The 25,930-nt window shown below is 36.8% G+C and overlaps 1 protein-coding gene across 1 annotated transcript in view; it reads right to left on the reverse strand.

Moving 5' to 3' along the window:
• The window catches only part of LOC126470270 (hemicentin-1-like), an 808,493-nt gene that overhangs the window by 428,246 nt on the left and 354,317 nt on the right, over positions 1-25,930 (reverse strand). Inside the window, exons 20-23 of the mRNA XM_050098010.1 lie at positions 22,456-22,583; positions 19,442-19,729; positions 19,097-19,244; positions 358-485 (exon numbers count right to left, since the gene is read on the reverse strand). Of these exons, the coding sequence (XP_049953967.1) occupies positions 358-485; positions 19,097-19,244; positions 19,442-19,729; positions 22,456-22,583 (692 nt within the window). The remainder of the gene's footprint in view (positions 1-357; positions 486-19,096; positions 19,245-19,441; positions 19,730-22,455; positions 22,584-25,930) is intronic.

Consider the following 25,930-nt stretch of genomic DNA (forward strand, 5'->3'; position numbering starts at 1 on the left):
CTGTTATGCTTCCTTGGTGCACATCCAACAAGACTTCCATTTCTATTCAGTATTTTCTGTCTTTCATAATGTACAAGCTTCTATTAGCCAAAAATTCTTTGAGCCAATGACTTATTTAAGAAGATACTCTGATTGTGTCATGATACCATGCGGCTGATTAATGACCATGTTAAACACTGTTAAAAGATCTAGAAAGATACATTCTCTATTTACCAATAACAATTATTTATAAAGAACTGCATGAGAAAACAGTGGGCTATAAATGATTTTGGTCTGAGTCCTAGTCTGTTTCAGATTTGTGAAATTCACATTAACAAATAAATCACCAAAATTACATATATAACATCAAGAACCTACCTTGTACAAATACATCCATCTGTTTTTCTGCTGAGCCTGCAGAATTGACAGCTGTGCAGACATATGTTCCAGAACTCTCAGGAGTGGCTTTTTTAATAATGATGGCATTATCTTCTGATCTAATAAATCTGAAAGAAAGGAAAAAAAAGTTACTTCACAACACTAACTTTCATTACAAAAATAAGAGGAAAAAAGTATTCTATATCAAGAGTATTACTGACAGTAGTCTGCAGACTTGTGCAGATTAATTTTAATTAATAACTGACATTCCTGATAGACACAATAGCTATTCACTCCAGTTATGATATCTAATCATCATCCACAGTACTGTTTCCTCTTTAATTTACTTAGTTGTTTATTATACATACTTGACATATTCAACTGATTTTTAGAATATCACATATATAGTAAATAGCTGATCATCATTAGCAAATGTGTCAATCTGTTAAAAAAGAAAGAATACATACTGCCCAACAAAAAAGTGAAGTGCTGAGGAGGAGAGATGGAAACGAAATGAAGCTTCATGGGTTGAGAAGGTATGCGACGTCAATTCAGTTATTAGAAAATCTAGTCAAATTTATAAAGAACTTGGAAGTATGAACCGACTTCCACTTTGGCCTATGTGCATGCACCGATTCAGTTAGACCGAGCGAGGTGGCGCAGTGGTTAGCACACTGGACTCGCATTCGGGAGGACGACGGTTCAATCCCGTCTCCGGCCATCCTGATTTAGGTTTTCCGTGATTTCCCTAAATCGCTTCAGGCAAATGCCGGGATGGTTCCTTTGAAAGGGCACGGCCGATTTCCTTCCCCATCCTTCCCTCACCTGAGCTTGCGCTCCGTCTCTAACGACCTCGTTGTCGACGGGACGTTAAACACTAATATCCTCCTCCTCCTCCGATTCAGTTAGGGAGGGTGTCATAAAGCCATTGTACCCAATCTTAGGGCAAGCTGTCCCACAAATTTTGCAACTTTTCCTTGATATCTTGGATATTGGCACAGGGACAGAGTTGGCATCTGACATAGTTCAATCTGTCAATCTGTTCAACAAGAAAGAATACATACTGCCCAACAAAAAAGTGAAGTGCTGAGAAGAAGAGATGGAAACGAAATGAAGCTTCATGGGTTGAAAAGGTATGCGATGTCAATTCAGTTATTAGAAAATCTAGTCAAATTTACAAAGAAGTTGGCAGTATGAACCAACATCCACTTTGGCCTATGTGCATGCACTGATACAGTTATGGAGGGTGACATAAAGCCATTGTACCCAACCTTAGGGCAAGCTGTCCCACAAATTTTGTGACTTTTCCTTGATATCTTGGATATTGGCACTGGGACAGAGTAGGCGTCTGACATAGTTCCAGATATGTTATATTTGGGACAGATCTGAGTATCTTGATGACCATGGGAGTACCTCAACATTGCACAGACAGTGCACAGAGACATTCAGCATGTGTGGATGAGCACTGTCCTGTTGAAAAATGGGACCATATAATGTCACATGAGAAACAACACATGAGGATGCAGTATGTCCATGAGATACTTATGTGTCTTCAGAGATCCCTCTGTAGCTACTGGTCATGACCTGAAGTCACATTGAGGGGCTATCCACGCCATGATGCCATGAGTAACACTGGTCTGCCTCTTCAAAACAGGAAGAATCGGACCTCTCCTGAGGCTGCTGCCACAGTTGCTAACTTGGATCATATGGGGTAGTGCATAACCCTGATCACCACTCAACACAATGTGACTTTTTTCCTCTGTAATCCTGGCTTCCCAGTAACAGCCCATTTCAGACAGAGTGGTTGGTGTAGTGATGTGAACAGTTGCCTACGCATGGGGCAGTAATCCCCTAATTCAGCTGCTGCTAGTCTTCGACGAATGGTGTGGGATGACACAGAATGTAATAACAGTCCTTTACTTAATCTCAGATGGCACACATAGATGTGAAGAGGTTACAATGTGCTTGGTGCACAATACGGTGGTAGCCCCTTCTGGCTGGAACCTTAATAATGAATATGTCACATTCTACATCTCCATGCAGTCCAATATTGTGTCACTCTTGCATAAGAATGCCCCAAAAATCTGCATATTGCACAATTCGACCAGCTGGTCAAATGGAGACCTGCAATGGGTACCCTTTCAAACTCTTGTCACAAGTTGGTAATGCTGTCTGACATGAGTAGTTGGACCACGTCCATGCCCTTCACAGTGTTCACTCAATATCTGACACTGTTCACACCCCTTATATACCATACTGAAGCTGGAAGCAACACTTAACACAAATAACATTAACACAGTATGACGGCCATTCTATATGTCAGAGGGAATGACAACTCCATTTGTTTACATACGTGTTGATGGTGTGTATGAGTACAAAGTTACATTGACATCTGCCCGTCTTCTGGGTGTTTTACTTTCTTTTATCGGGCAGTGTACGTTTAACTGTGGTTTCAAACAAAAGATATGAAACTGAATGACATATGTACAAACTTGCCTGTGAATAAGATTAAGGGGCAGACACCAGATATGTTTCAGTCAATATGAGAATGGTAACACAGAAGTTATTTGAGATGACACACTTTTAAAAATAAGTGTCTGTCATTTATCTCCAATATAGGTTACATTATACCCAAAAATAAAAGAATTTCACAAAAATGATGTGTAAGTTAATTTCTATTTCTGCAAGTAAAATATACAGAATATTTCATTTTTTGTCAAACTGTCACTTAATTCCCATATTTGCTATTACAAAATTTGTTATTTTCCATTTCAAGACTATTCATATCATTTATTTATGTGTAATACATGAGTTGTTTAGGTATATCTAAACTACAATCTTAAATGGCAATCAACTGGATGAAGTCTGTAGAAACTTTCTTTCTTCTTCTTTTTTTTTTTTTTTTTTTTTTACCTTTATGAGTTTTATATTTTCATTAATGAAAAACAAAGTTTCAATGTAGAACTTTCATTGCCTGCTGTTTCAGATACCCCTTGTTCAAATATTGCAGTTACCTTTACATTTTTGGTATGCCTTGCCATAACACGTATGCTTTTCATTGGTTTTCTCTCCCACAAGCGATATTTTTTTATGTTATGTTATCTCTTCATCTGTTTTTGCAAACTGCCATATAGCATGCTCTTCATGAACAATATTACAGTTTTTCTTGTAATTTTTTCATCATTTAAATATTTATTAGGAACTAAGTAATAAAGTGTTATTAGATTCACCTCTTCCTTCCAAAACTCAACTTACAACATTCTTATCAAAAGATCATCTTACCCCTTCCAAGGTTTGCTCACACATTAAAAACTACCTTGCTGTGTATTGCCATTTCTGCAGTTCCAAGTATAACAATATCTTGTCCTCACATAATTCCGCTAAAGACCTACACAGCAACTTCTCTGCAGCAAAATTGTGGAAATTCTTTCTGTAATTACCAAAAACAGAAGTAAATCACCAAGACCATTCCAACCTTCAGTACCTCAGCAACCACCACCATATGCAGCAACTCAACTTTCCAAAATTACTACAACTCAACACCCAACAGTGGACCAAATATTACTAGTATTAGTAAATTAACCACTATCATGGGATCCAACAGAGCCAACACCTGTGGCAGCAATGTAGGAATTAATTGCTAATACAACAGAGCCTTCACCAAGGGCAGCAAAACCTGAATCAACTGAAGGAAAATCACTCTCCTCAGAACCAGCTGCAACAGTAGTACAAGCATCAACAACTGATGCTGCTGCAATGGTCATTCAAGAAATTACTTCAGTATCCAGAATAGATCTACAAACAACTTCAGAAAAAGATCAGGGGATCACATTTAATGAACTCTTTCAATTTAACAGCACTGTGGATTTTCCCACTGGAGTCATGTGAGTCAAATTGACAACACCTTATTTGACAGAAGCAGAAATATAAACACAACTGTATAACATATATTAAATGGGCTCTAAGACCATGATGGTTGGTTACTTACTTGAAGGTATTAGCGCTCTTAATAAGAACTATTCCTGCAGTAAAACTTTCAGAGTATTTAACATGCATTTATCAATACCTTCTGTAATTCCCTTTGATTGGCACCTGTTTGAGCTCTTTGACAATGTTAATGACAAGTATAATGCTTTTCTAAATGAATTTATCTGCCTATTCAAAGTGGCCTTTCCTAAAAGGACTGCCAAATCCAAATGTGAAACCTATTCTAATAAAAACTGGTTAACCTTAGGCATTAAAACTTCCTGCAGGAGGAAAAGGAATCTGTATGCCTTACTCAAATCCAGTTATAGTCTAGAAAAGGAAAAACATTACAAATGTGTACTGCTATATCCTCAAAAAAGGTTCTAAGAAGGGCAAAGAGTATTCCTATAAAATCAGAAATTGATGTCTCTAATAACAAAATTAAAACCATTGGGACACAATAAAAAGGGAAACAGATAAAATCCCTGCTGCAGAAAACACCATAGAAATTAAAACAAATGATACCATTCACGAAAAGGTTGCAATAATTACTGGCCTCTTTGGTCATCAGTGGCCCAAACTGGAAAAAGAAACATGTTCTGTTAATGAAGCCATGCTGTCCCTTCAAAAAGCTATTAATAAAAAAACCAAGCAGATTAAAATGTCTCCTGTCAAAGTACTTGAAATTGAGAATATAATTTGAGAGATGAATAGCAAGAATTCTGCTGGAATTGATGGTATCTCTTCAAGATTATTGGAAAAATGCTATAAGCCAATAAGCAAAGTACTGTGCCATATATCCAATGAATCCACCCAGTGTGGGATCATTCCTGAGAGACTAATGTATGCTATTGTCACAGCTCTCTTTGAAAAAGGTGATAAAACAGACATTACCAGCTATTGGCTTATCTCCCTTTTAACAAACTTATCTAAAATTCTTGAGAAATTGGTTCACAGAAGACTTATTGACCACCTCATTCATTATAGGGTATTAAAGAGTAGCCAGTCTGGATTTCAAGATAGTGTATCAACAGAAACAGCTATTTTCTCCTTCACCCATCAAATCTTAGAGTCTTTTAATAATAACTTATCTCCTGTTGGTATCTTCTGTGGCATTTCTAAGGCCTTTGATAGTGTTAACCATGAAATACTCTTAGCAAAGGCTGTATGTTATGGTATAAGCGGATCAGCTGGGTCATGGATTAAATCCTACCTACCTGGAAGAAAGTGGAAGGTCATCTTGAACAACTCTGAGGGGCACTCTGCATTATCTAGCTGGGGCTCTATTGGCTGTGGTGTTCCTAGGGGCTCTGTATTTGGCCACCTGCTCTTCCTCATCTTCATCAATGACCTTACCTTGTGTACTGGCTTTAAAACTCATTTTACTCTTTTTGCAGATGACACCTCCAGCCTCATCAACAAAACTACCAACCACAATCTTGAGGAATTGGCCAATATAGTCTTTAATGAAGTACTCAATTGGTTTGAAAATAATGAGTTATCACTAAATGTTAACAAGACCCAGTTTGTTCATTTCCAAGTAAGTAAAAAAGTGGAGGATCAATTAAGTATTAAATGTAATGGTAATGAGTTACTACAATTTGTGTCATCCAAGTTCCTGGGCATACACACTGACAGCAATCTAAAGTGGTCTGAACCTATTTTACAACTCAAAAAACTCAGCTGAGCATCATTTGCTATTCATATTATTTCGGCTGTCTCTGAATGAGACACCACAAAAACTGCTTATTTTAGTTACTTCCGTGAACATAGTTTCCTGGGTAATCAGCCACTTTCTAAAAAATGTTCATTGCCCAAAAGAGGGTTATTAGGATAATGAGCAGAGTCCAGCCTAGACATCCTTGTAGAAACATTTTTAGAAAATTGGGGATACTTACAACTGCATGTCAATACATCTACCCCCTCTTACATTTCATTGGTAAAAATGTCAAACTACACAAAACCAATGATTAATAACATACCCATAATAACAGGAGGATGATGGACATCTATTATGAATTAAAAAAACTTAGTACTGCACAAAAATGAGTCCATTACATGAGCTGCAAGGTGTTCAATGCTCTCCCACCATCACCAAAATCACTTGTCCATGAGCTCCTCAAATTTAAACAACAGCTCAACACTATCTACGAGGGTTGTTTCAAAAGTAAGGTTCCCAACTCTGTACCCTCATCGTGCATGGTGCAATGCAAAATCTGGCAACACCACTGTGTTCGCCAGATTCCCCACCACCAATTCCAACAACCACCATGGCTCTGCAACGCTCAGTACCGGCCTGACAACCATAATCGATTGAGCCCATTATCGCCATCACCGCCAGGTGTGAAATTTGTGTGGTCATTCGATTTTTGCACGCAAGAAAGTTACCACCTGTAGAAATACAGTTTGCCAACAGCCGTACAGACGTCCATGATGAACAACGAAGTGGGAGGCCGTCAATATCTGACAAAGTTTTGGTGAAAGTTGAGCAAATTCTGCTCGAAGATTGGCGAATCACTATCTGGCCACTGGCTGCTCAAATTCCTGAGGCTTCTGAAGCTTCAATTGACAGGATATTGAATGAGAAGCTAGGTTCCCACAAGGTGTGCATGGGCTCGGTGCTGCACATACTTTCAGAAGTCTATAAAGCGCAGCGCATCAACTGTGCCTACAAGTTCTGGAGTGAATGCGATGAGAATAAGGAAGACTTCCTTGATTCCATTGTTATGGGGGATGAATCATGGTGCCATTATGTTACTCCAGAAACAAAACAACAATCGCGCCAAAGGAACCATGCCGGATCAACATCACCAAAGAAGTTTAAGTAGCAGCTGTCAGCAGGAAAAATCATGGCATTGGTGTTTTGGGACCAGAGTGGTGTACTGCTCATTGATTTTATGCCTAGAGGGACCACCATAAACTCGGCAGGTGATTATTGCAAGACCATGAAGTAGCTTGGACGGGCAATCCAAAATCGTCATAGGGGAAAACTCAGCAAAGGCGTAAGGCTGCACCATGACAATGCCCGTCCACATGTGTCACAACAAATGAAGGAGTTAATTGACAAATTTGGCTGGGATGTCATTGACCACCCCCCTTACAGCCCCGACTTGGCATCCAGCGATTTCCATCTGTTTTCGAAATTGAAGGAGCACCTAAGCGATCTATGATTCCAGACGGACGAGGAGTAGCAAGAAAAAGTTTCCAAGTTTCTCAATGGGTTGGTGGCAGACTTCTTTGAGGTGGGAATGCAAAAGTGGATTACTCGAAAGAAAAAAATGCATAGAAAAAATGGGGACTATGTGAAAAAATAGCTTAAGGATCAACGTTTCCAATGGTGTAATTGTTTTTTCAAATAAAATATTACTTGTGTCTAAAAAAATGTGGGAACCTTATTTTTGAAACAACCCTCATAATAGATAATTCCTTTCAACCAGTAGAAGACTACTTCAATTGTGTTAACCCTAATTGATTTTTCTTTTAATTAAATACAATGTACTCTTATGCACTACAGTAGTTGGAATCATTGTTAACATTAATATGTCTTTTATGTAGCTATTAAGATCTACCTTTATTTTAACTTTTTTAAGTGTAATTTTGTCTATACCCATTAATGTGTATTTTGTCTTATACGAGGTGCGACAATAAAGTAATGAGCCTGATTTTCTTTGCAAGATGTGGCAATCCTGCAGGCTTGCGTAGGCACAATGTCTTTGATCTTGGTCTATAAGCTGCTCCTAGTCCAAACAGCACATTGATGCAACTGCTCAGTCGTGAGTTGTGCTGTAATAAGTTAACACGTGTTTGTGTGTCTCATCGTGGAAATTGAACCGCATAATATTGCGCAACAGTATGCCATTTCTTTTTGCGTCAAATTGGGTGAAAACAGGACAACAACTTCTGAAGGCTTTTGGAGTGGAGGTTATGTCAAGAGCTCAAGTTTTTCGTTGTCATAAAATGTTTAGTGAAGGCGGAAGAATGTTGAAGATGAAGACCGCAGTGGATGACCATCAATCTCACGGACAGATAGCAACTTGGCCAGGCTGTGTGAACTCGTATGATCTGATCAAAGATTATCCATGAAAATGATTGCAGAAGAACTGAACATCAATTTAAAAATGGTTTGTCTAATAATAACTGAAGAGGATGATTTGTGCAAAAATGGACCCACAAAATCTCACACCGGGAAACATGGATAAATGTGGCAGCCAACCTGTTAGAGCAAATGGAAATCAATCCAGAATTGTTGAGGCATGTTATCACTGGTGATGGAAGTTGGTTTTTTCAGTATGATCAAGAGACAAAACACCAAAGTTCGCAATGGTGCTCAAAGGGATCACCCAGACCAAAAAAAGCTTGCATGTCAAAGTTAAAAGTGAAATGCATGCTTATGTGCTTCTTTGATTCAAAGGGAATTGTTCATAATAAGTGGGTGCCTCCTGGACAAACAGTTAATCAATAATACTACAAAGAAATTTTAGAAAGACTTCGTAGAAGAGTCCTTCGTGTCTGTGTCAACAATGCTGATAATTGGATTCTGCATCATGATAATGTGCCTTTCAATACTGCTCTGTCAGTACAGCAATTTTTAACCTCAAAACAAATTTCAGTACTACCACAGCCACGTTATTCACCAGATATCACTCCATGCGAATTTTTTCTATCTACAGGAGTCAAAATGGCGGTCAAAGGGCACCATTTTCATACAACACAAGATGACAGAAAGGTTGTGATGAGGGTCTTGGAGGATATTACAGAAGATGAGTCCCAGGAATGTTAACGAGACAACACTAAACTTGACTAAAACGGTAGGCAACCTTCCCCCCCCCCCCCCCCTTCCCACCACATCAGTCTCATTACTTTATTGTCGCATCTTGTATCTCTTCTTGCAAGAGGGTTTTTTATGTGTTCCTTTTGTATAATTTGTAATAATCTGATACGTCCCGTATCCATATGAATGTCTCACTGTATTAGATCTATGGAATCTAAATAAATAAATAATAATTCCATTAAATTAAATTATAAAACTGCACTTTGTGTTCAACTGTATGGTTGAGTGCTAACAACTTGAAAATTACTTTAAAATGTTATCAAACATTTGATAAATTATGTGGCATTATTTCTCACCTTCACCCACTCTAGTTCCCAGCACATAGTTTGCAACAGTACTCATGGAGTATTTGGTAGAATCTGCAGTAGTCGTGTTCAGAAATAATATGTGGAAACATCAGTGATGAAAGTTTGAGTCAGGCATTCAGGTGTGCTCAATTGCCTAATGGTTAAGCTAACTACTTATGATAAACATCATATCTGTGTTTGAGTACAGTCTGGCAGATTTTCTATTGTCTCTGCATATTCATTACATAATGGTGTATGTGTGAATGACCATTATTGCTCATATCAGTTTTCCAAGAACTTAAGTTAGGAGACAAGGTTCTAGTAATATGAAGGGGTATAAGAAATACTTTCACAAAACTTTTGGGCAGATTCTTCAAATCAGATAAAGAAATAAAAGTGCATATAAGTACACATCCATTATTTTATTTTAGTATTATTAATGAAAGTTTATGTTCAACATGGTTTCAGGTAACAACTGTTGCATAACTGATTGGTAATACTGATATAAGCAAATCTGCTGATGCATTTTTAAATGCTGAGTCACACATAGACACAACAAAAAGACTGCCACATAATGGGCTTTCAACCAACAAAGCATTTTATAGAAAAAAATAGTCAGTTTTCTAACTGGCTACTTATTTCAACTTGGCAATTGCTCTAAAGAATAGAAAGATTTGCAAATTTGCATTTGAGAGCACAATTAATTTCTGTCAGCCATTTTATTTTTTGGCTAGATTGTCACAGTGTTTACTATTGTGTATGTGAATATCTGCATTACTTTAAAGTAATTAACAAAAATTGGCAAATTATTAATTGGGCAAATGTTAGCTGAGCCTCAGTATTTTAGCAGGTCTACTACACATTTTCCTCCAGTTCAAGTTTCATTTAGAAATACATCCAGGCATTTAAATTATCAACTTTTTTACTGTTGATACAGTACATCTACTGGAGGTAAAAAGATTTTTAACAGTACAAAAATAGATGTACTGTGATTTTTTAACTCAATTGTGTAAAACCATCACATAACTTTCACAGAAACATCATTTTCTGCTTTATTTGCTGATATTTTTTTGCTATGGTTGTCAACAATAGTAGTAATATTTGTAAAAATACTCTTGCATCATGACCGAAATAAAATGGTAGATCATTAGTTGTAATCCATGACTAAACACTGTTACAGTTTCAAACAACAGACTCAAAACTATAACAGAGAGCTTCCCATGGAAAAAGAAATGGGTTGATTGAGTATAGGTAATAAAGATCAAGCACTCATTTTGAAACAGGAAAATAGAAAAACAGAGTGTTTCAGATGAATATGCACTGCAGACTTTCAAAAGGTTTTTACTGTGGACAGTAATGGAAAAGAGAGTGTATCCCAAATGCCAAACTACAGCATTTCAAAGTTTTTAAGATAACATTGATATGGTATTTGATCTGAACTGTCAACTAACAAAAGAATTTATGCTATTCTCATACCTTTTACAAGAAAAGCAGTAAAAAATATTAATAATTACTGCCCAGTCTCATTGCTTATACCCTTCACAAAGGTACTGGGAAACATTGTATACACAAAACCAGTGATACATCCAACACAAAATAAAATACTTGGTCAATCCCAATACATATTTCAAAGTTATTTCTAAACAGAAATACAATTTTTAAATGATAAAATATTACCAACTGTTAATATTTCTCACTCACAAAATGCATCTCAGTCTGCAGTTCATGGTTATTCCCATAGATAAGCTCAGACATTATAGTATTACATATCTTGCTGACAATTGGTTTTCATCCTGCCTAAGGATGCAGTGTCACATGAAGAAACTCCGTGAGTTTACATAATGAAATGGCAATTACAGATGGGAAAATAATCACTAGAGATGTACCACAAAGATCAACATCATGTGATCATATATCCAAGAAGCACAATCAGGCCTCTTTACAGACAGTGCAAGTGTTATAATCAACTCCAAGAGAGAAACTTCAACGCCTGGAAATGTAATTACTATTTTCTTGAACATTAATGACTGGTTCTCTACAAATGTACTACCAGTAAACTTAGATAAAACAAAATGCATGCATTCAGTACGGCAAAGGGTTTGACCATATCATTAAAAATACACTATGTGATCAAAAGTATCTCGATACCCCCAAAAACGTATGTTTTTCATATTAGGTGCATTGTGCTGCCACTTGCTGCCAGGCACTCCATATCAGTGACCTCAGTAGTCATTAGACATTGTGAGAGAGCAGAATGGGGCACTCTGTGGAACTCACAGACTTTGAACTTGGTCAGGTGATTGGGTGTCACTTGTGTCATACGTCTTTATGTGAGATTTCCACACTCCTAAACAGGTCCACTGTGTCCAATGTGATAGTATAGTGGAAACATAAAGGAACACATACAGCACAAAAGCATACAGGTGACCTTGTCTGTTGAATGACAGAGAGTGCCGACAGTTGAAGAGGGTCATAATGTGTAATAGACAGACATCTCTCCACACCATCGCACAGGAATTCTAAACTGCATCGGCATCCACTGCAAGTCCTATGACAGTTACGCGGGTGGTGAGAAAACTTGTACTTCATGATCAAACAGCTGCTCATAAGCCACACATCATCCCGGTAAATGTCAAACGACGCCTCGCTTGGTTTGAGGAGCATAAACATTGGACAATTGAACAGTGGAAAAAAGTTGTGTGGAGTGATGAATCACAGTAAACAACGTGGTGATCTGATGGCAGGGTGTGGACATGACAAATGCCCAGTTAACATCATCTGCCAGCGTGTGTAGTGCCAACAGTAAAATTTGGAGTCAGTGGTGTTATGGCGTGCTCGTGTTTTTCATGTAGGGGGCTTGCACCCCTCATTGTTTTGCATGGCACTATAACAGCACAGGCCTACATTGATGTTTTAAGCACCTTCTTGCTTCTCCCTGTTGAAGAGCAATTCGGGGATGGTGATTGCATCTTTCAACGTGATCAAGCACCTGTTCATAATGCACAGTCTGTGGCGGAGTGAACCTTACAGCATCTGATTAAATGAATGCCTCTGAGGGCGGAAGCTACCATCAAGGGTAAGGGTGGGCCAACACCATATTGAATTCCAGCTTTACCGATGGACGGCACCATGAACTTTTAAGTCATTTGCAGCCAGGTGTCTGGATACCTTTGATCACATAGTGTAATTCAGGACCTAAAAATGTAACATATATTTTTCACCAAAGTAGCATCTACATTGGTTAATTATTAGGCATACAGATTTAAAAGGTTTCCACACTAAACATCTGAAGACAAAGTTTTAGCACTTTGAAAATAATTGTAAAAAAAAAATGGTGATTGGAGATAAAAATAATAAAAAGGGAACAAATAGCTTTTATTGTTCATAATAAGAGCTTTTTGACTGGAATGTTTGCTTTTCCAAAAACTGTAACAGTTTTTTTCGAAATGGTATCTGCTCATTATTCTCTTTTGGCTCTATTTAAGCTTTCAGCAAATGACTGTTTCTATTGAAAAACAACAGCACTTTTCTGCTGGTGAACATAGAGCTTCTCTGATTTAAGGTATCGCCTGACATTGTTTTTGTTTTCGCACCCAGTTTGATAATTACAGTAGCTGTAGGAATTTGATTTTTAACATGTAGGATACAGGCCCTGCTCAGCATATTTCAGAGCCCTTTCATCAGCATTCATAGCCATGTGACCTATACTTGACAATGCTGCCGATAGAATGAACAAGGTATTTAGACTAGAAGTAGAACTAAAAAAAAAAAAAAAACTCTATTCAGACAACAGAGTAAGACTTTCAGAATGATCAGAATATGTTGAGCAGTTCTGTTTTATCGTCTCTAGAGTACAGACACTATAACGTGCCTGTCAGTCAAGTGTGTAAACAAACAAGGAGTTTAGAGTGCCACAAATGAGTAATGGATTGCTAGGGATATCATTTTTAATTGGTCACTTGTTCCATGCCTGCCACACATGAGCAATTTACCAAGCAATTTCATCCAGTATTTCAAATGCCACTCTTGTGAATGTCTGCTGTGAAAAATGAACTGCTATGTTCAGCAGCAGTGGCAGTTGATCTCCATTTGTCCACTAACACTAGCCAACACATTAATTAACTTGTAACTTATTAAACTCATTTTTAAATGCTTTTATTGGGGGCTGTAGGCCATGATACACAATACATACATTTTTTGTTGAGACCTAGTGCGATATGTACATCTGTCCTGCCCGTATTTTGCAAATGCTTTATTAAGTCAGCAGTTTCTTTTTCATTTATTAATTTCTTGGTTTAACTGCAAGTTTGATGTGTCTAAAGAACTGTTATAAAATACAGAATTGCTGGTTTACATAGCTCTTATTGTTACTTACATTAGGGAGGGTTAGATTATATGAAATAACAAGAGACTTAAACACAGTTGTAGCATATGAATGCCATAAGCATTTAAATTGAAATGTCCACTTCATATTACCTCTTTCTATTCATAAATTTAAAACTTTAATAATGTGTCTAGTTGTTTCATAAATTAAATAAAATCACCAGATAGAGGCCTATATTGTGATTACAACTAGGAACTTCCATGAATTTCTAGTTCCATGTACTTCTACAGCACACACTTAAAAATGTAAAATCTGAGAGTGTTTAAATGTTTTTATATTTATATTCATTCTTGACATAAGTGGCAACTACAGCTTCAACTTTACTTTTCAAAGTGGTTTGAACTCCATAAATAAGTGTAAATTCTAACATGGACATAACAAAATGAATAACATGAAGTGGATCCCACATCTTACAAATCTTAAAAAACCTCTCAGTAATAATCATGAACATAACACTAAAAGAAGAAGTGATTTACACTGCCTTGCACTTAGTGTGGGACAGAAAGGAAAGATACTCAGCCAAAATATCTTTGATTATTTACTCAGTAATGTAAAGAATCTAATGGACTATGAAATTAACCTCCAAACAAAAAGTGAAATCATATCTGCTTGAAACTCCTTTCACCATGTGTGTGTGTGTGTGTGTGTGTGTGTGTGTGTGTGTGTGTGTAGTGCCTAGAACTGCTCGGCCACCCCGGCTGGCTGTGTGTGTGTGTGTGTGTGTGTGTGTGTGTGTGTGTGTTTGAGAGAGAGAGATAGAGAGAGAGATGCTTAATGAATCATCTTTAGCTATCAAGAGAGCAGTGCAAGTAGCTTTTAATGACAACTGTAGCAGAATGTTATTAAATACCTCTCTCAAACCCAAAGAAAGCCTGTTATAGGTAAATGTTGTTAGTGGTAGACACAGGAAATTAGATTAATGAAGCAAAGCCAGAGTTTAAAACTACTGTAGGCTACTGTAGACTACTGCAAGTGAGCATGGACTGTGGTAGATTTCCTAGTAGCATTGGTCAGTTAAGATCATAACTGCATCACCTGTACTTTAAGTGTGTTACATTCCTATTGGGTGTTACCTCATTTCAATCACTTTGTTTTTGTATATGATCAGTGTCTTACTAGATTCTCATTCAAACTGGAAGCAGTGAACCATCTAGAAACTGAGTGAGGATATACAAAAGGCTGCATACCCTACAGAACATTTTTGTTCTACATAGTTATCCTCCAGCCTGCTGCTTAAAAATATGCAGTATTTACAGCAAAACTGCAACTGTCAGATATTAATTCAGGTTTTATTCAAAAATTGTTGCATTGTAACATCAAACAAAGGCATATAGTAATCAAAACAAATAAAAAATTACAGATATATCATATAGCTGTAGAGAAAGTGATTGCCAAAAGATCAACAGTTTGTCAAAATTAAATAACACATTTCCATTATTGCTAAATAATGTTTGCACTAATCATTAATGAAAGCCTTTGATCATGATGAAGAACTTTCTATGGAGTACATAATGACAACCATAATTATATAGATTTCTTTTGTGTTTGTGCATGTTAACTGCACTTGTATCAAAAGTAATTGCTTTGTCTACATAAAAGTGCAGAGATCCTGGAAGAAGTTGATTTTTATTACTTATGCAGTGCAATTTACATTTTCTGATTGAGTAAAATACACAATGGACTATTACTGAAAAAATGTATGGTTCTAATCATGTGGGAAAAAAAAGAAAAAAAAAAGAAAAGCTGTCCGCTCCCTGTTCCTCTCTCAAACATTCATTTATGTTTCTTTCCCTACCAGTGCTACCAATACTACAAGTAATCCTACAGTTCACTACATCCTTTATATACTGCACCAAAACTACCAACCGTAGTTTTGGTAGAAAACATCTCTAAGCAAAGAAAGAGTGAAAATGCTGAATTACGTCTCCAAACGTTACTTTACAAATGAAAACATGCAAAGAATTGTATATTACTGCCAGTGATGTTGAAGACTAACTGAAATCATACATGAAAGAAAGTGAACCTTCAGGAATGTGCAACAAGTAAAGGAATTCATTTACAAAAAAACAGTTACATCATAGAAACTTGAGCTGTACTCTGTATTAATTATAAACTATCATCTATAGTGCACAATGTTATTCAAGCTTATGTTAGTTGACATTAAACCAGTAAATTACAAATCAAGTTCTACACTGAAGAAAGTGTACCCATTCAACTACACTGATCAGTTGCTGTTTATCTCCTATGGGTAGTTTATTGCACATTTTAGCATTATTTTAAGATGGGTCAGCTTTATTCTCCTAAGCAGTTTCCTTTATAGATTGATTGTATTTTTCCAGAATCAAGTCTGGCATCTGCTTTATCTATGACTGGGTCTATGAATGACTTTTTCATTAAAAAGATTGTTATATGCAGTAGTTGACTGATTCCAATTGTGCCACATGGGAACTGTTGTCATTGCATGCATTGTTTCTGAACACATAAATCAAGCTGCCAATCCTTGCACCACTTTGAAATCTTATCAAGATCTGACAGAATGTTTGCACAGATTTTTTCAGACAGAACTTCACTATAGAGAACTGAAAAAAAAAAAAAAAAATCTGAGATAACTAGTAATGTAACATGAACAGTGAGGATCCGACAAATTTCCATGAGACGCATCTGAAGTAACTTCTACATCTACCAATGACTCTCTATCCAAGATAACAACATGCATTCTCCACATGAAAAAAATCCAAAATGTAATCACAAATTTCACATGGAAGTTATTCAAACGCATTTTGGAAGTCAAGCAATACTGCATCCACTTAACTGTCCTGATTCACGGCCTTCAGGATGTCATGTGAGAAAAGTGAGATCTGGGTTTCACATGATCACTGTTTTTGGAATTCATACTGCTTGGCATGGAGGAGATGAGTTCTCCACTGTTTGATTTCAACAACTCTTTATGTTTTACCTCAGAATATAATCTAAGATTCTACAACAGTTGTATGTCAACAATATTGGATGATAGTTTTGTGGATCATTTCTGTTACCTTTCTGCTTTTTTCCAACAACCGGGCAGAGTTCCTTGATACTTTGAGTTCTATGGTATATTATTATCAAAGGAGGAGATAGCTCAGCTGCAGATTCTGTATAGAGTCTGGTAGGGATTCCATCAGTCCCTAGCCATATTTTTAGGATTAGTGGAAGGATTATTAGCATAGCTCTTCTTTTATAAATAAACATAATGTGTTTTGATTTTTGTGACATATTCTACATCCTTGAGGACCACTTCACATAGCAAGCTACAGCCTGTTTTTCATGATATCTCTAGTAATTCACCGTTAACATTAATGATAATGACCTTTCTGTTGTATCAGTGACTGACTCTCTCTCTCTCTCTTTTTTTTTTTTTTTGTATGCAAAGTGTCCTGTTATTTCACTTGTTTATGACAATCCATAAAAAACTGGATTTGATTTAGTTTGCAGACTAACTGAACTCAACATGTTTCACTTAAAATTTGTGAAGAACTCAGTGGCTTATTGCCCTCAATGGACTTTCTGTACTTTTACTCAGTAACTGCTACTGCATGACAAATGGTAAAAGTTCTATAAATATATCAGCTCCAATATTCCTTGAAATGGCAGTGGGTTAACCACGTCACTCAAAGAAAAAATGACAGGTAGTGATAAAAAGTACTAGATTGAAAAGCAATTTACCAAAAAAGATCAAGGAGAAGATCACTAGACATATGGGACAGAGACTTGGGAAAAACAGCTGGATTGAATTGGCAACTGGAAGCTCAAGATAGGCACAGGAACTTAAAGAGGTCACATCACCAAATGAATTCACTGATGTTACTGATGATGATGGTGTTTTTCATACAGACTGCTATCTACTGAACGAAAATTGTTATTAAATATTTGGTATATTGCTGGTCACCACTAACACTTTCATTTTCTCACTACAGACATGCAGTATCTTGAGTGCTGTCTTCATGCCTTGATATTTCTTCCAAAACATGATATATCGCTCCAATTTTGTTCTGAGACATCCTCACTCTGTTCATGCAATAAATATTTTTAGCCCATATGCAGGCAGTGTTCAAAACTTTGCCATACTATCTGCAGCTAAAGTTCCAACTGAGTTATGACTGTGTTTCATGTTATGATAAAGCTGCATTTTCCTCCTACATTATATCCTCATGTCATGAGTTATCCAGAAGGCTTATTAATACTGTCTTTCTGCTTACAATATTTTTATGGGAAGTACCTATCAAATAAAGTGATGTAAGTACAATCTCAGGAAAGAGTGGCTGATACTTTGAACAATCAAAGTTTCTTGACACTATGGTTGCCATTTTTCTCATTAAAAAAATCTTTGATATGAAATGTATAATAATCGGGAGATAATATTCCTTATTACTGTTATTTTCAGAAACAATATTGCATCATTCACACTATACTGATTTTCTCTTGTCACTGACATGAAAAGAAATCTGTTTTCTGGCCATCTGTTTGCGACATAGGTAGCCAGATATCTTCACTGTGTATACATTGGTTTTGTTGGTATTAGAAAATAAAGAATAAGTTGTATAATTATCTGAGCTGTTTTTGTCTCCAAATATTTTGAGAAACAATATTAATCACAAAACTGGACAGTAATTACTCACACCAGACATGTTATTTTCTCAATAAAGTGGCTTAATATGAACATATTTAAACTGTAGGTCAAAATTTATGAATTAACAATACAATATACATGTTAGCATTGATATTATTCTTCAAGTAGGAATAAATTTCAATTGGTCTATTCTGTAAATTAACATATTACTTCATTTAGGAGACTCTTTATTTTGATAATTTGAGAGGAGAAAGTTGAAATCTGTGTAGTACATCTTTGGTATCGGTACTCAGCAGGGCTTTGTTTGGTCTTTCAATATGCATGGTTTAGTTTGTAATTATGAACTGGCTATTAAAAATTTTAACAGCCTATAAATAATAATTAGCAATCTTTTAAAGATGCTAAGTGTGAATGGCTGTTCCATCTCTTTATTCACTATACACCATTCAAATCAAGTTCTGTTGTCAAAATTATTAAATTCAAGCATGAAACTCATGAGTCTTCATAAACTTTGCAAAGAAAATATCTGTAATTTTTAGATGGGATAGTGCTTGTGTAATTGCACTTATTCAGGCTGGCATATAAATATATCATTTCCATTTTAAGATGTACTAATCTTAGTGATGGATGAGCTCATTCTCAATTATCATATAAAGCACACTCACACGTCTTCACTCTGCTGCAAAGGCATTCGGTCTTTCTTCCATGATATCAATGGTTTTGGATCACCTGTAGGTTCACATGGAAGAACAACCTCGTCTCCCAAGGCCACCTTTAGTTCTAGTGGAGCAACAGACTTGAATCTGGGAGGTTCTATAAACCAACAAAAAAAAAATTGATACAGATTTCACTTGAACTAGCTGACAATAATTTTATTGAAAATACAAACAAAAAAATCAGTTACCTTTATTAATATGCCTATACTACTAAGAGTTCTCACTTTTCACCACATAAATTTATGTTGACGATGCAAGTTAAATTTAATATGGAGATGTGAAATATCTACTCACCGATAATTGTAACCAAAATGCTTTTTGTTGAAAATCCTGCTGGATTTTGTGCTTCGCATTCATATGCTCCTTCATGTTCATGGCTGACATATGGTATTATAAGAGAACCATTTGAATGCAGTGTGATACCTTCCTGTAACATCTGTTCCTCATCCAGTATTTCACCATCTTTATACCAAGTCATGTTTGGTGATGGTATCCCCATTCTTATTTTACAAGGCAACTCTGCAACTTGTCCAAGTGAAACAACTGCTCGATGTTCTCCTGCATCATCTATAACAGGCTTCACTGAAAAAAGTTTGCATTTAGTCATGATATTTGAAGACAGGGATTTCTCCTGAAAATATACATTTGTATTAGTGACATCTCACTCCTACAGACTGAAATTTTATAAAAATAACTGACTCTCAAACACAAACAAAACACACATATTGAGTACTTGTGTAGATCACTGCTATATAATAATCAAAGAAATTCAAACTAAAATGCTGCTGTCACCTGGACAGGTTTACATCAATAGTAGGTTGGTGGACATACTGTCCTGGCAGATCAGTGTGTATTTAAATGGTATTCTGTCTAATATACAGCAAGCAGAGCTGCTTCTTTTTGCAGATGACATATATACATAAATGACTTTGTGGATGGCATCGGAAGTTCACTGAGGCTTTTTGCAGATGATGCTGTGGTATATCGAGAGGTTGCAATGATGGAAAATTGTACTGGAATGCAGGAGGATCTGCAGTGAATTGACGCTTGGTGCCGAGAATGGCAATTGAATCTCAATGTAGACAAGTGTAATGTGCTGCGAATACATAGAAAGAAAGCTCCTTTATCATTTAGCTACAATATATCAGGTCAGCAACTGGAAGCAGTTAATTCCATAAATTATCTGGGAGTACACATTAGGAGTGATTTAAAATGGAATGATCATATAAAGTTGATCGTCGGTAAAGCAGATGCCAGACTGAGATTCATTGGAAGAATCCTAAGGAAATGCAATCCAAAAACAAAGAAAGTAGGTTACAGTACGCTTGTTCGCCCACTGCTTGAATACTGCTCAGCAGTGTGGGATCCGTACCAGATAGGGCTGATAGAAGAGATAGAGAAGATCCAACGGAGAGCAGCGCGCTTCATTACAGGATCATTTAGTAATCGCAAAAGCGTTACGGAAATGATAGATAAACTCCAGTGGAAGACTCTGCAGGAGAGACGCTCGGTAGCTCGGTACAGGCTTTTGTTGAAGTTTCGAGAACATACCTTCACCGAGGAGTCAAGCAGTATATTGCTCCCTCCTATGTATATCTCGCAAAGAGACCATGAGGATAAAATCAGAGAGATTAGAGCCCACACAGAGGCATACCGACAATCCTTCTTTCCACGAACAATACGAGACTGGAATAGAAGGGAGAACTGATAGAGGTACTCAAGGTACCCTCTGCCACACACCGTCAGGTGGCTTGCAGAGTATGGATGTAGATGTAGATTGCAATCAATCCAAGCACATGTACAGATGCAGAAGGAATGGGAAACGATGTTCTTAAAAGTATGACTGACTAGTTTTCTGTGAAGGGTTTCACTGTCAGTTTTTTTACATATATCATCAATGATATGTGTAACACATGGTGAGGAAATAAGGAAATAATAAATAAGGTGGGAGCTTAACAACTTAGCTTGGTTACATATGCACTTACAATTATCACAAATCTTGGGGAGAGACAAACAAGTAAGATGGCATAGTCTGCATATTTTCATTTAATAATGTCATAGAAAGTCTTCATAGATCAAAAACGAGCTGCAAGAATAATATGTTGTGCTCACTCATGATCAATTTGCAGGCATCTATTTAAGGAGTTGTACATTCTGACCACTGCTTTAAACTATATTTATTTCCCCATTAAGTTTGTTGTAAATAATCCACTGTAGTTCCAAAGAAACAATGATGAACATAACTACAATACCAGAAGGTCTCTTTAGCACAAAAATGGTGCAACTAAAATTTTTGATCACTTACCCACCAACGTAAAATGTCTGACAGACAACAAAGTTTCACACTGACAGCTCTTCTATTCCATAGAAAAGTGTCTATCATTATAAAGGGTGATGGGTAGTAATTACTAACTCACATCTGTATGTTTAAAGAAATACATAACAAATTTTAAATCAAGTTATAAATGTTCAGTATGTACCCATATTACAAATTAATTTGTGTTTGAGTGTAAAATGTTTCCATCCACATCATTATGATTCATAGTGCAAAATGAGCCATGGAAATTAAACTAACTAACTAACACTTTGATTGGTAGCACACATGTAAGAACCAGTGGTTGTAGAGAGAGTTTTGGAGGGAGCATTAGGCAATGACTGGCAAAAACAGGTGAATGGAGTACAATAGAAAATGAGAAGATATTCTGGAGAGATGCAAGAGTGAATGAAGAGGAGGGTTATATGCAAAATGTCAAAACCTTGTAAAAATTATTGATTTAAAATCTTTTCCTAATATACACAACTCCAATGTATTGACTGCTGCTGCATATCACATAGTCAAACACAATAATACCCTCTAATAAAACTGGAATACAAACAAACAACATGAGTGGTCTAAATAGTTTCCACAGCAAACCAAAACAGTTGAGAAAATCAATAAGCAATTTCCAGCAGTTGGGTAGTTAAGGAGTTGTGGAGAAATGAAAGAAGGAGCTAAATCAATGTTTCTAACTACTCATAAGTAAATAGAATGCAATTAGCTATAATGAAAAAGTTTAGGGATATCTAGAATGTGAACAGACTGATCATGTCTAAACAAAGCACACTATATACACTATTTACAATAACTTAAAAAAAATGAATCACAAAAAGACATTAATGTCTAAATAAATGTGGGTGCTTCATCTTCACAATGCAATTACATAAATACTTTTCTTTGACATTCCTAGCTAAACCAACACTAATACACATATGAATATACAACTCATGGAAATGTTCTGTCTGGGTACTATATCATGGTGAGAACATACCTTGCACATTCACTACCATATGTCTATCAGCTGAACCTACAGAATTGATGGCTGTGCAGGTATATGTTCCAGAATCATCAAGGCTCACTTGTCTAATAATAAGTGCATCATCATCTGCTCTAATAAACCTGTAAAAATAATATAATCTTCTTAAGATACAACAGTACCACAAAAATTGAGATAATTTAATACAAACAGCAAAATTTCTTTGTCAGCAGTTTAATCAAGTGAGCATGTAAAAATCTTTGAACAAGATTAGATAGCTGATGGCAATTAACTACATATATATATCAAAGTACTACACTATAGCCCACCAGATTCTGAGGCTTTTATGTGAGGAATACACAACAGAAAATTTATGAATGTGAATAGAATATATTTATCATCCAAACTGAATCTTTTGTCAGTAAAACAACATTATAATAAATGAAAAGCATTATTTTACTTTTGTTCTATAGTATTACTTTGTTGTATTAACTGGTTTTTGCCTTACAAGGCCATCTTGAGACATTTACTGACTATATTTGCCAAAGTAATTACAATATTTGTAAACAACACTGCAAAAAGAAGTTACACATCTAGACTGAAGCCGAAATGTACAATAAATAACATCTTTGACAGAGTGGTAGGAATGCAAAGTAAAAAGTGAAAACTTGAACAGTAAATAAATATAAATGGAGTAAACAGGAAAAAGCTTTAACAGAAAACTGAAACAGCAAACCTACAATAGTTTATACTAATAAACAAAACCAATAAAATTAGTACTAGACAAGACTACTTCAGGAGGTAGAGAACATGGAAAGTGATACACAAACAAATTAAAACAAAGAATTATCAATGTAACCACAGAATATGTGAAGAACTTAAGCAGTATCAATAAGATAAGCAGAAATGAATTAATTCAGGAAAACTGGGGAGTGAGGGAACATACAGTAAATGCCGTCTTTGAGAGTGTGGTAGTACTGCATTTTAAAAAGTAGAAAATTGAACAGTATACAAACATAAAAGGGGCAAACTGGAAAAACATGAACACTATACTCAAAACTTTGCCTATGTAACAGCTTGCATTAAATAAATGAATCAAGTAAAATAAAAAACATACTTGATGAGACAACTTCAAAAGGTATTAAACATGGAAAATAATAAAATGCACCAGTTAAAAGAAAGGCTTAACAACTGTAGCTACAGACTATATTGATTACACAGCGAGTTGCAACAAAATAAAAGAACTCAATGAAGAAGGGAAATGTAGGAATATGAAGGAACAGACAGTGTGGGAAGTAATGAAGTTTTTGGCCTTTGTATGCTAAGTGGACATGGGACTCTGGATGGCAGTTGTGGCTCCCACTCAGTACATGCACAGCAAATGTTGTTTCAGAATTCTGCAACATGATAGCAACTTGATATTGCAGATTTCTGACTCCACATGTGCTGAGTATGTACTGAACAAAGGCCACAGCTACCAGCCAAAGTCCCATGTCCTTCACTTAGTAAACTAAGGCCAAAAGCTCCATCTGAAGATTAGATGGGTAGATTTCATAACTATTGAAAAGGTACTGATCTGAATTGGAGAGGCACTAAATTTATGGCACAATTTGACAGAATGAAGGGGTTGGTCAATAGAACACATCATGAGGTATCAAGGACTCAAGGAATAGTCAATTAGGTAATGGAGAGAAGAATGGGGAAAGGTTGGGGGAGGGACAGAGGGTTAAAAATTGTAGAGAGAGACCAGGTTCAAATGGATGTAAATTGCAGTTCTTAGGTGGATATGGTGAGGCTTGCACAGCAAAAGATAATGAGGAGACCCATGTCAAGCCAGTCTGCAGGGAAGTCCACAACACAACAAATTCTTCTTTAATATTTACCATGAAACTTTCTGGCAGATTAAAACTGTGTGCCAGACTGAGACTTGAACTTGGGACCTTTGGTAGAGCACTTGCCTGTGAAAGGCAAAGGTCCTGAATTCAAGTTTCGGTCTGGCACACACGGTCTCAATCTGCCGGGAAGTTTCATATCAGCACACACACTGCTGCAGAGTGAAAATCTCATTCTGGGAATATTTACCCAGTTATAAGATGACGTTTTTTCCCAAATTTGTCATTCAATTCTTTTTTCCCTCCTTTTTTTCTTTATTGTTATTTTACCCCACTGCACCTCATTTGGGTGAAGGGTTCGTTGGAGGGGGAGAGGGGAAGCCATCAGCAGTACAGGCAAACCACTCTTCAGCAGATTAACAATAGAAATTAAAGAGATTTAAAAGAAACAAGAAATAAATAGGGGAGATATTTAGAATGAATTTAAAACTTTTTAGAGCTGAAAAATAGAATGGAGATTTTTAAATACACACATCATAAAAAAGTTTTGCATCACCTCGTTTCCAAGAGTTCTGGAAGCTATACAGAAAACTGGAATAGAGATCAACATAAACATCATTTCTGCCCTTTTTATTGCTCATGAAAACCACACATTCCCATGTTGTGCCACCATACAGCGAGACCTTCAGAGGTGGTGGTCCAGACTGCTGTAAACACCGGCACCTCTAATACCCTGTAGCACGTCCTCTTACATTGCTGCAAGGCTGTATTCATCATGGCATACTATCCACAAGTTCATCAGGGCACTGTTGGTCCAGATTGTCCCACTCCTCAATGGCGATTTGGCATACATCCCTCAGAGTGGTTCGTGAAACATGTCCATAAACAGCCCTTTTCAATCTATCCCAGGCATGTTTGATAGGGTTCTTGTCAGGAGAACATGTTGGCCACTCTACTCGAGTGATGTTATCCTGAAGGAAGTCATTCACAAGATGTGCAAGATTGGGGTGCGAATTGTCATCCATGAACACGAATTCCTTGCCAATATGCTGCTGATATGGTTGCCCTATGGTCGGACAATGGCACGTACATATCGTACAGCCATTACGGTGCCTTCCATGACCACCAGTAGCATACGTCGGACCCATATAATGCCACCCCAAAACAGCAGGGAACCTCCACCTTACTGCACTCACTGGACAGTGTGTTGAAGGCATTCAGCCTGACCAGATTGCCTCCAAACACATCTCCAATGATTGTCTGATTGAAGGCATGTGCAACACTCATCAGTGAAGAGAATGTGATGCCAATCCTGAGCGGTCCATTTGGCATGTTGTTGGGCCCATCTGTACTGTGCTGCATGGTTCAGATGGCTCTAAGCACTATGGGACTTAACACCTGAGGTCATCAGTCCCCTAACCTTAGAACTACTTAAACTTAACTAACCTAAGGACATCACACACATCCATGCCCAAGGCAGGATTTGAACCTGCGACCATAGTAAACACGTGGTTCCGGACTGAAGCACCTAGAACCGCATGGCCACCACGGCTGGCTGCAATGCATGGTTTTGTGGTTGCAAAGATGGACCTCACCATGGACATCAGGAGTAAAGTTGCGCATCATGCAGCCTATTGCATTCAGTTTGAGTTGTAACT

The sequence above is a fragment of the Schistocerca serialis genome, chromosome 3, assembly GCF_023864345.2.
Source record: "Schistocerca serialis cubense isolate TAMUIC-IGC-003099 chromosome 3, iqSchSeri2.2, whole genome shotgun sequence".
Taxonomy (NCBI): domain Eukaryota; kingdom Metazoa; phylum Arthropoda; class Insecta; order Orthoptera; family Acrididae; genus Schistocerca; species Schistocerca serialis.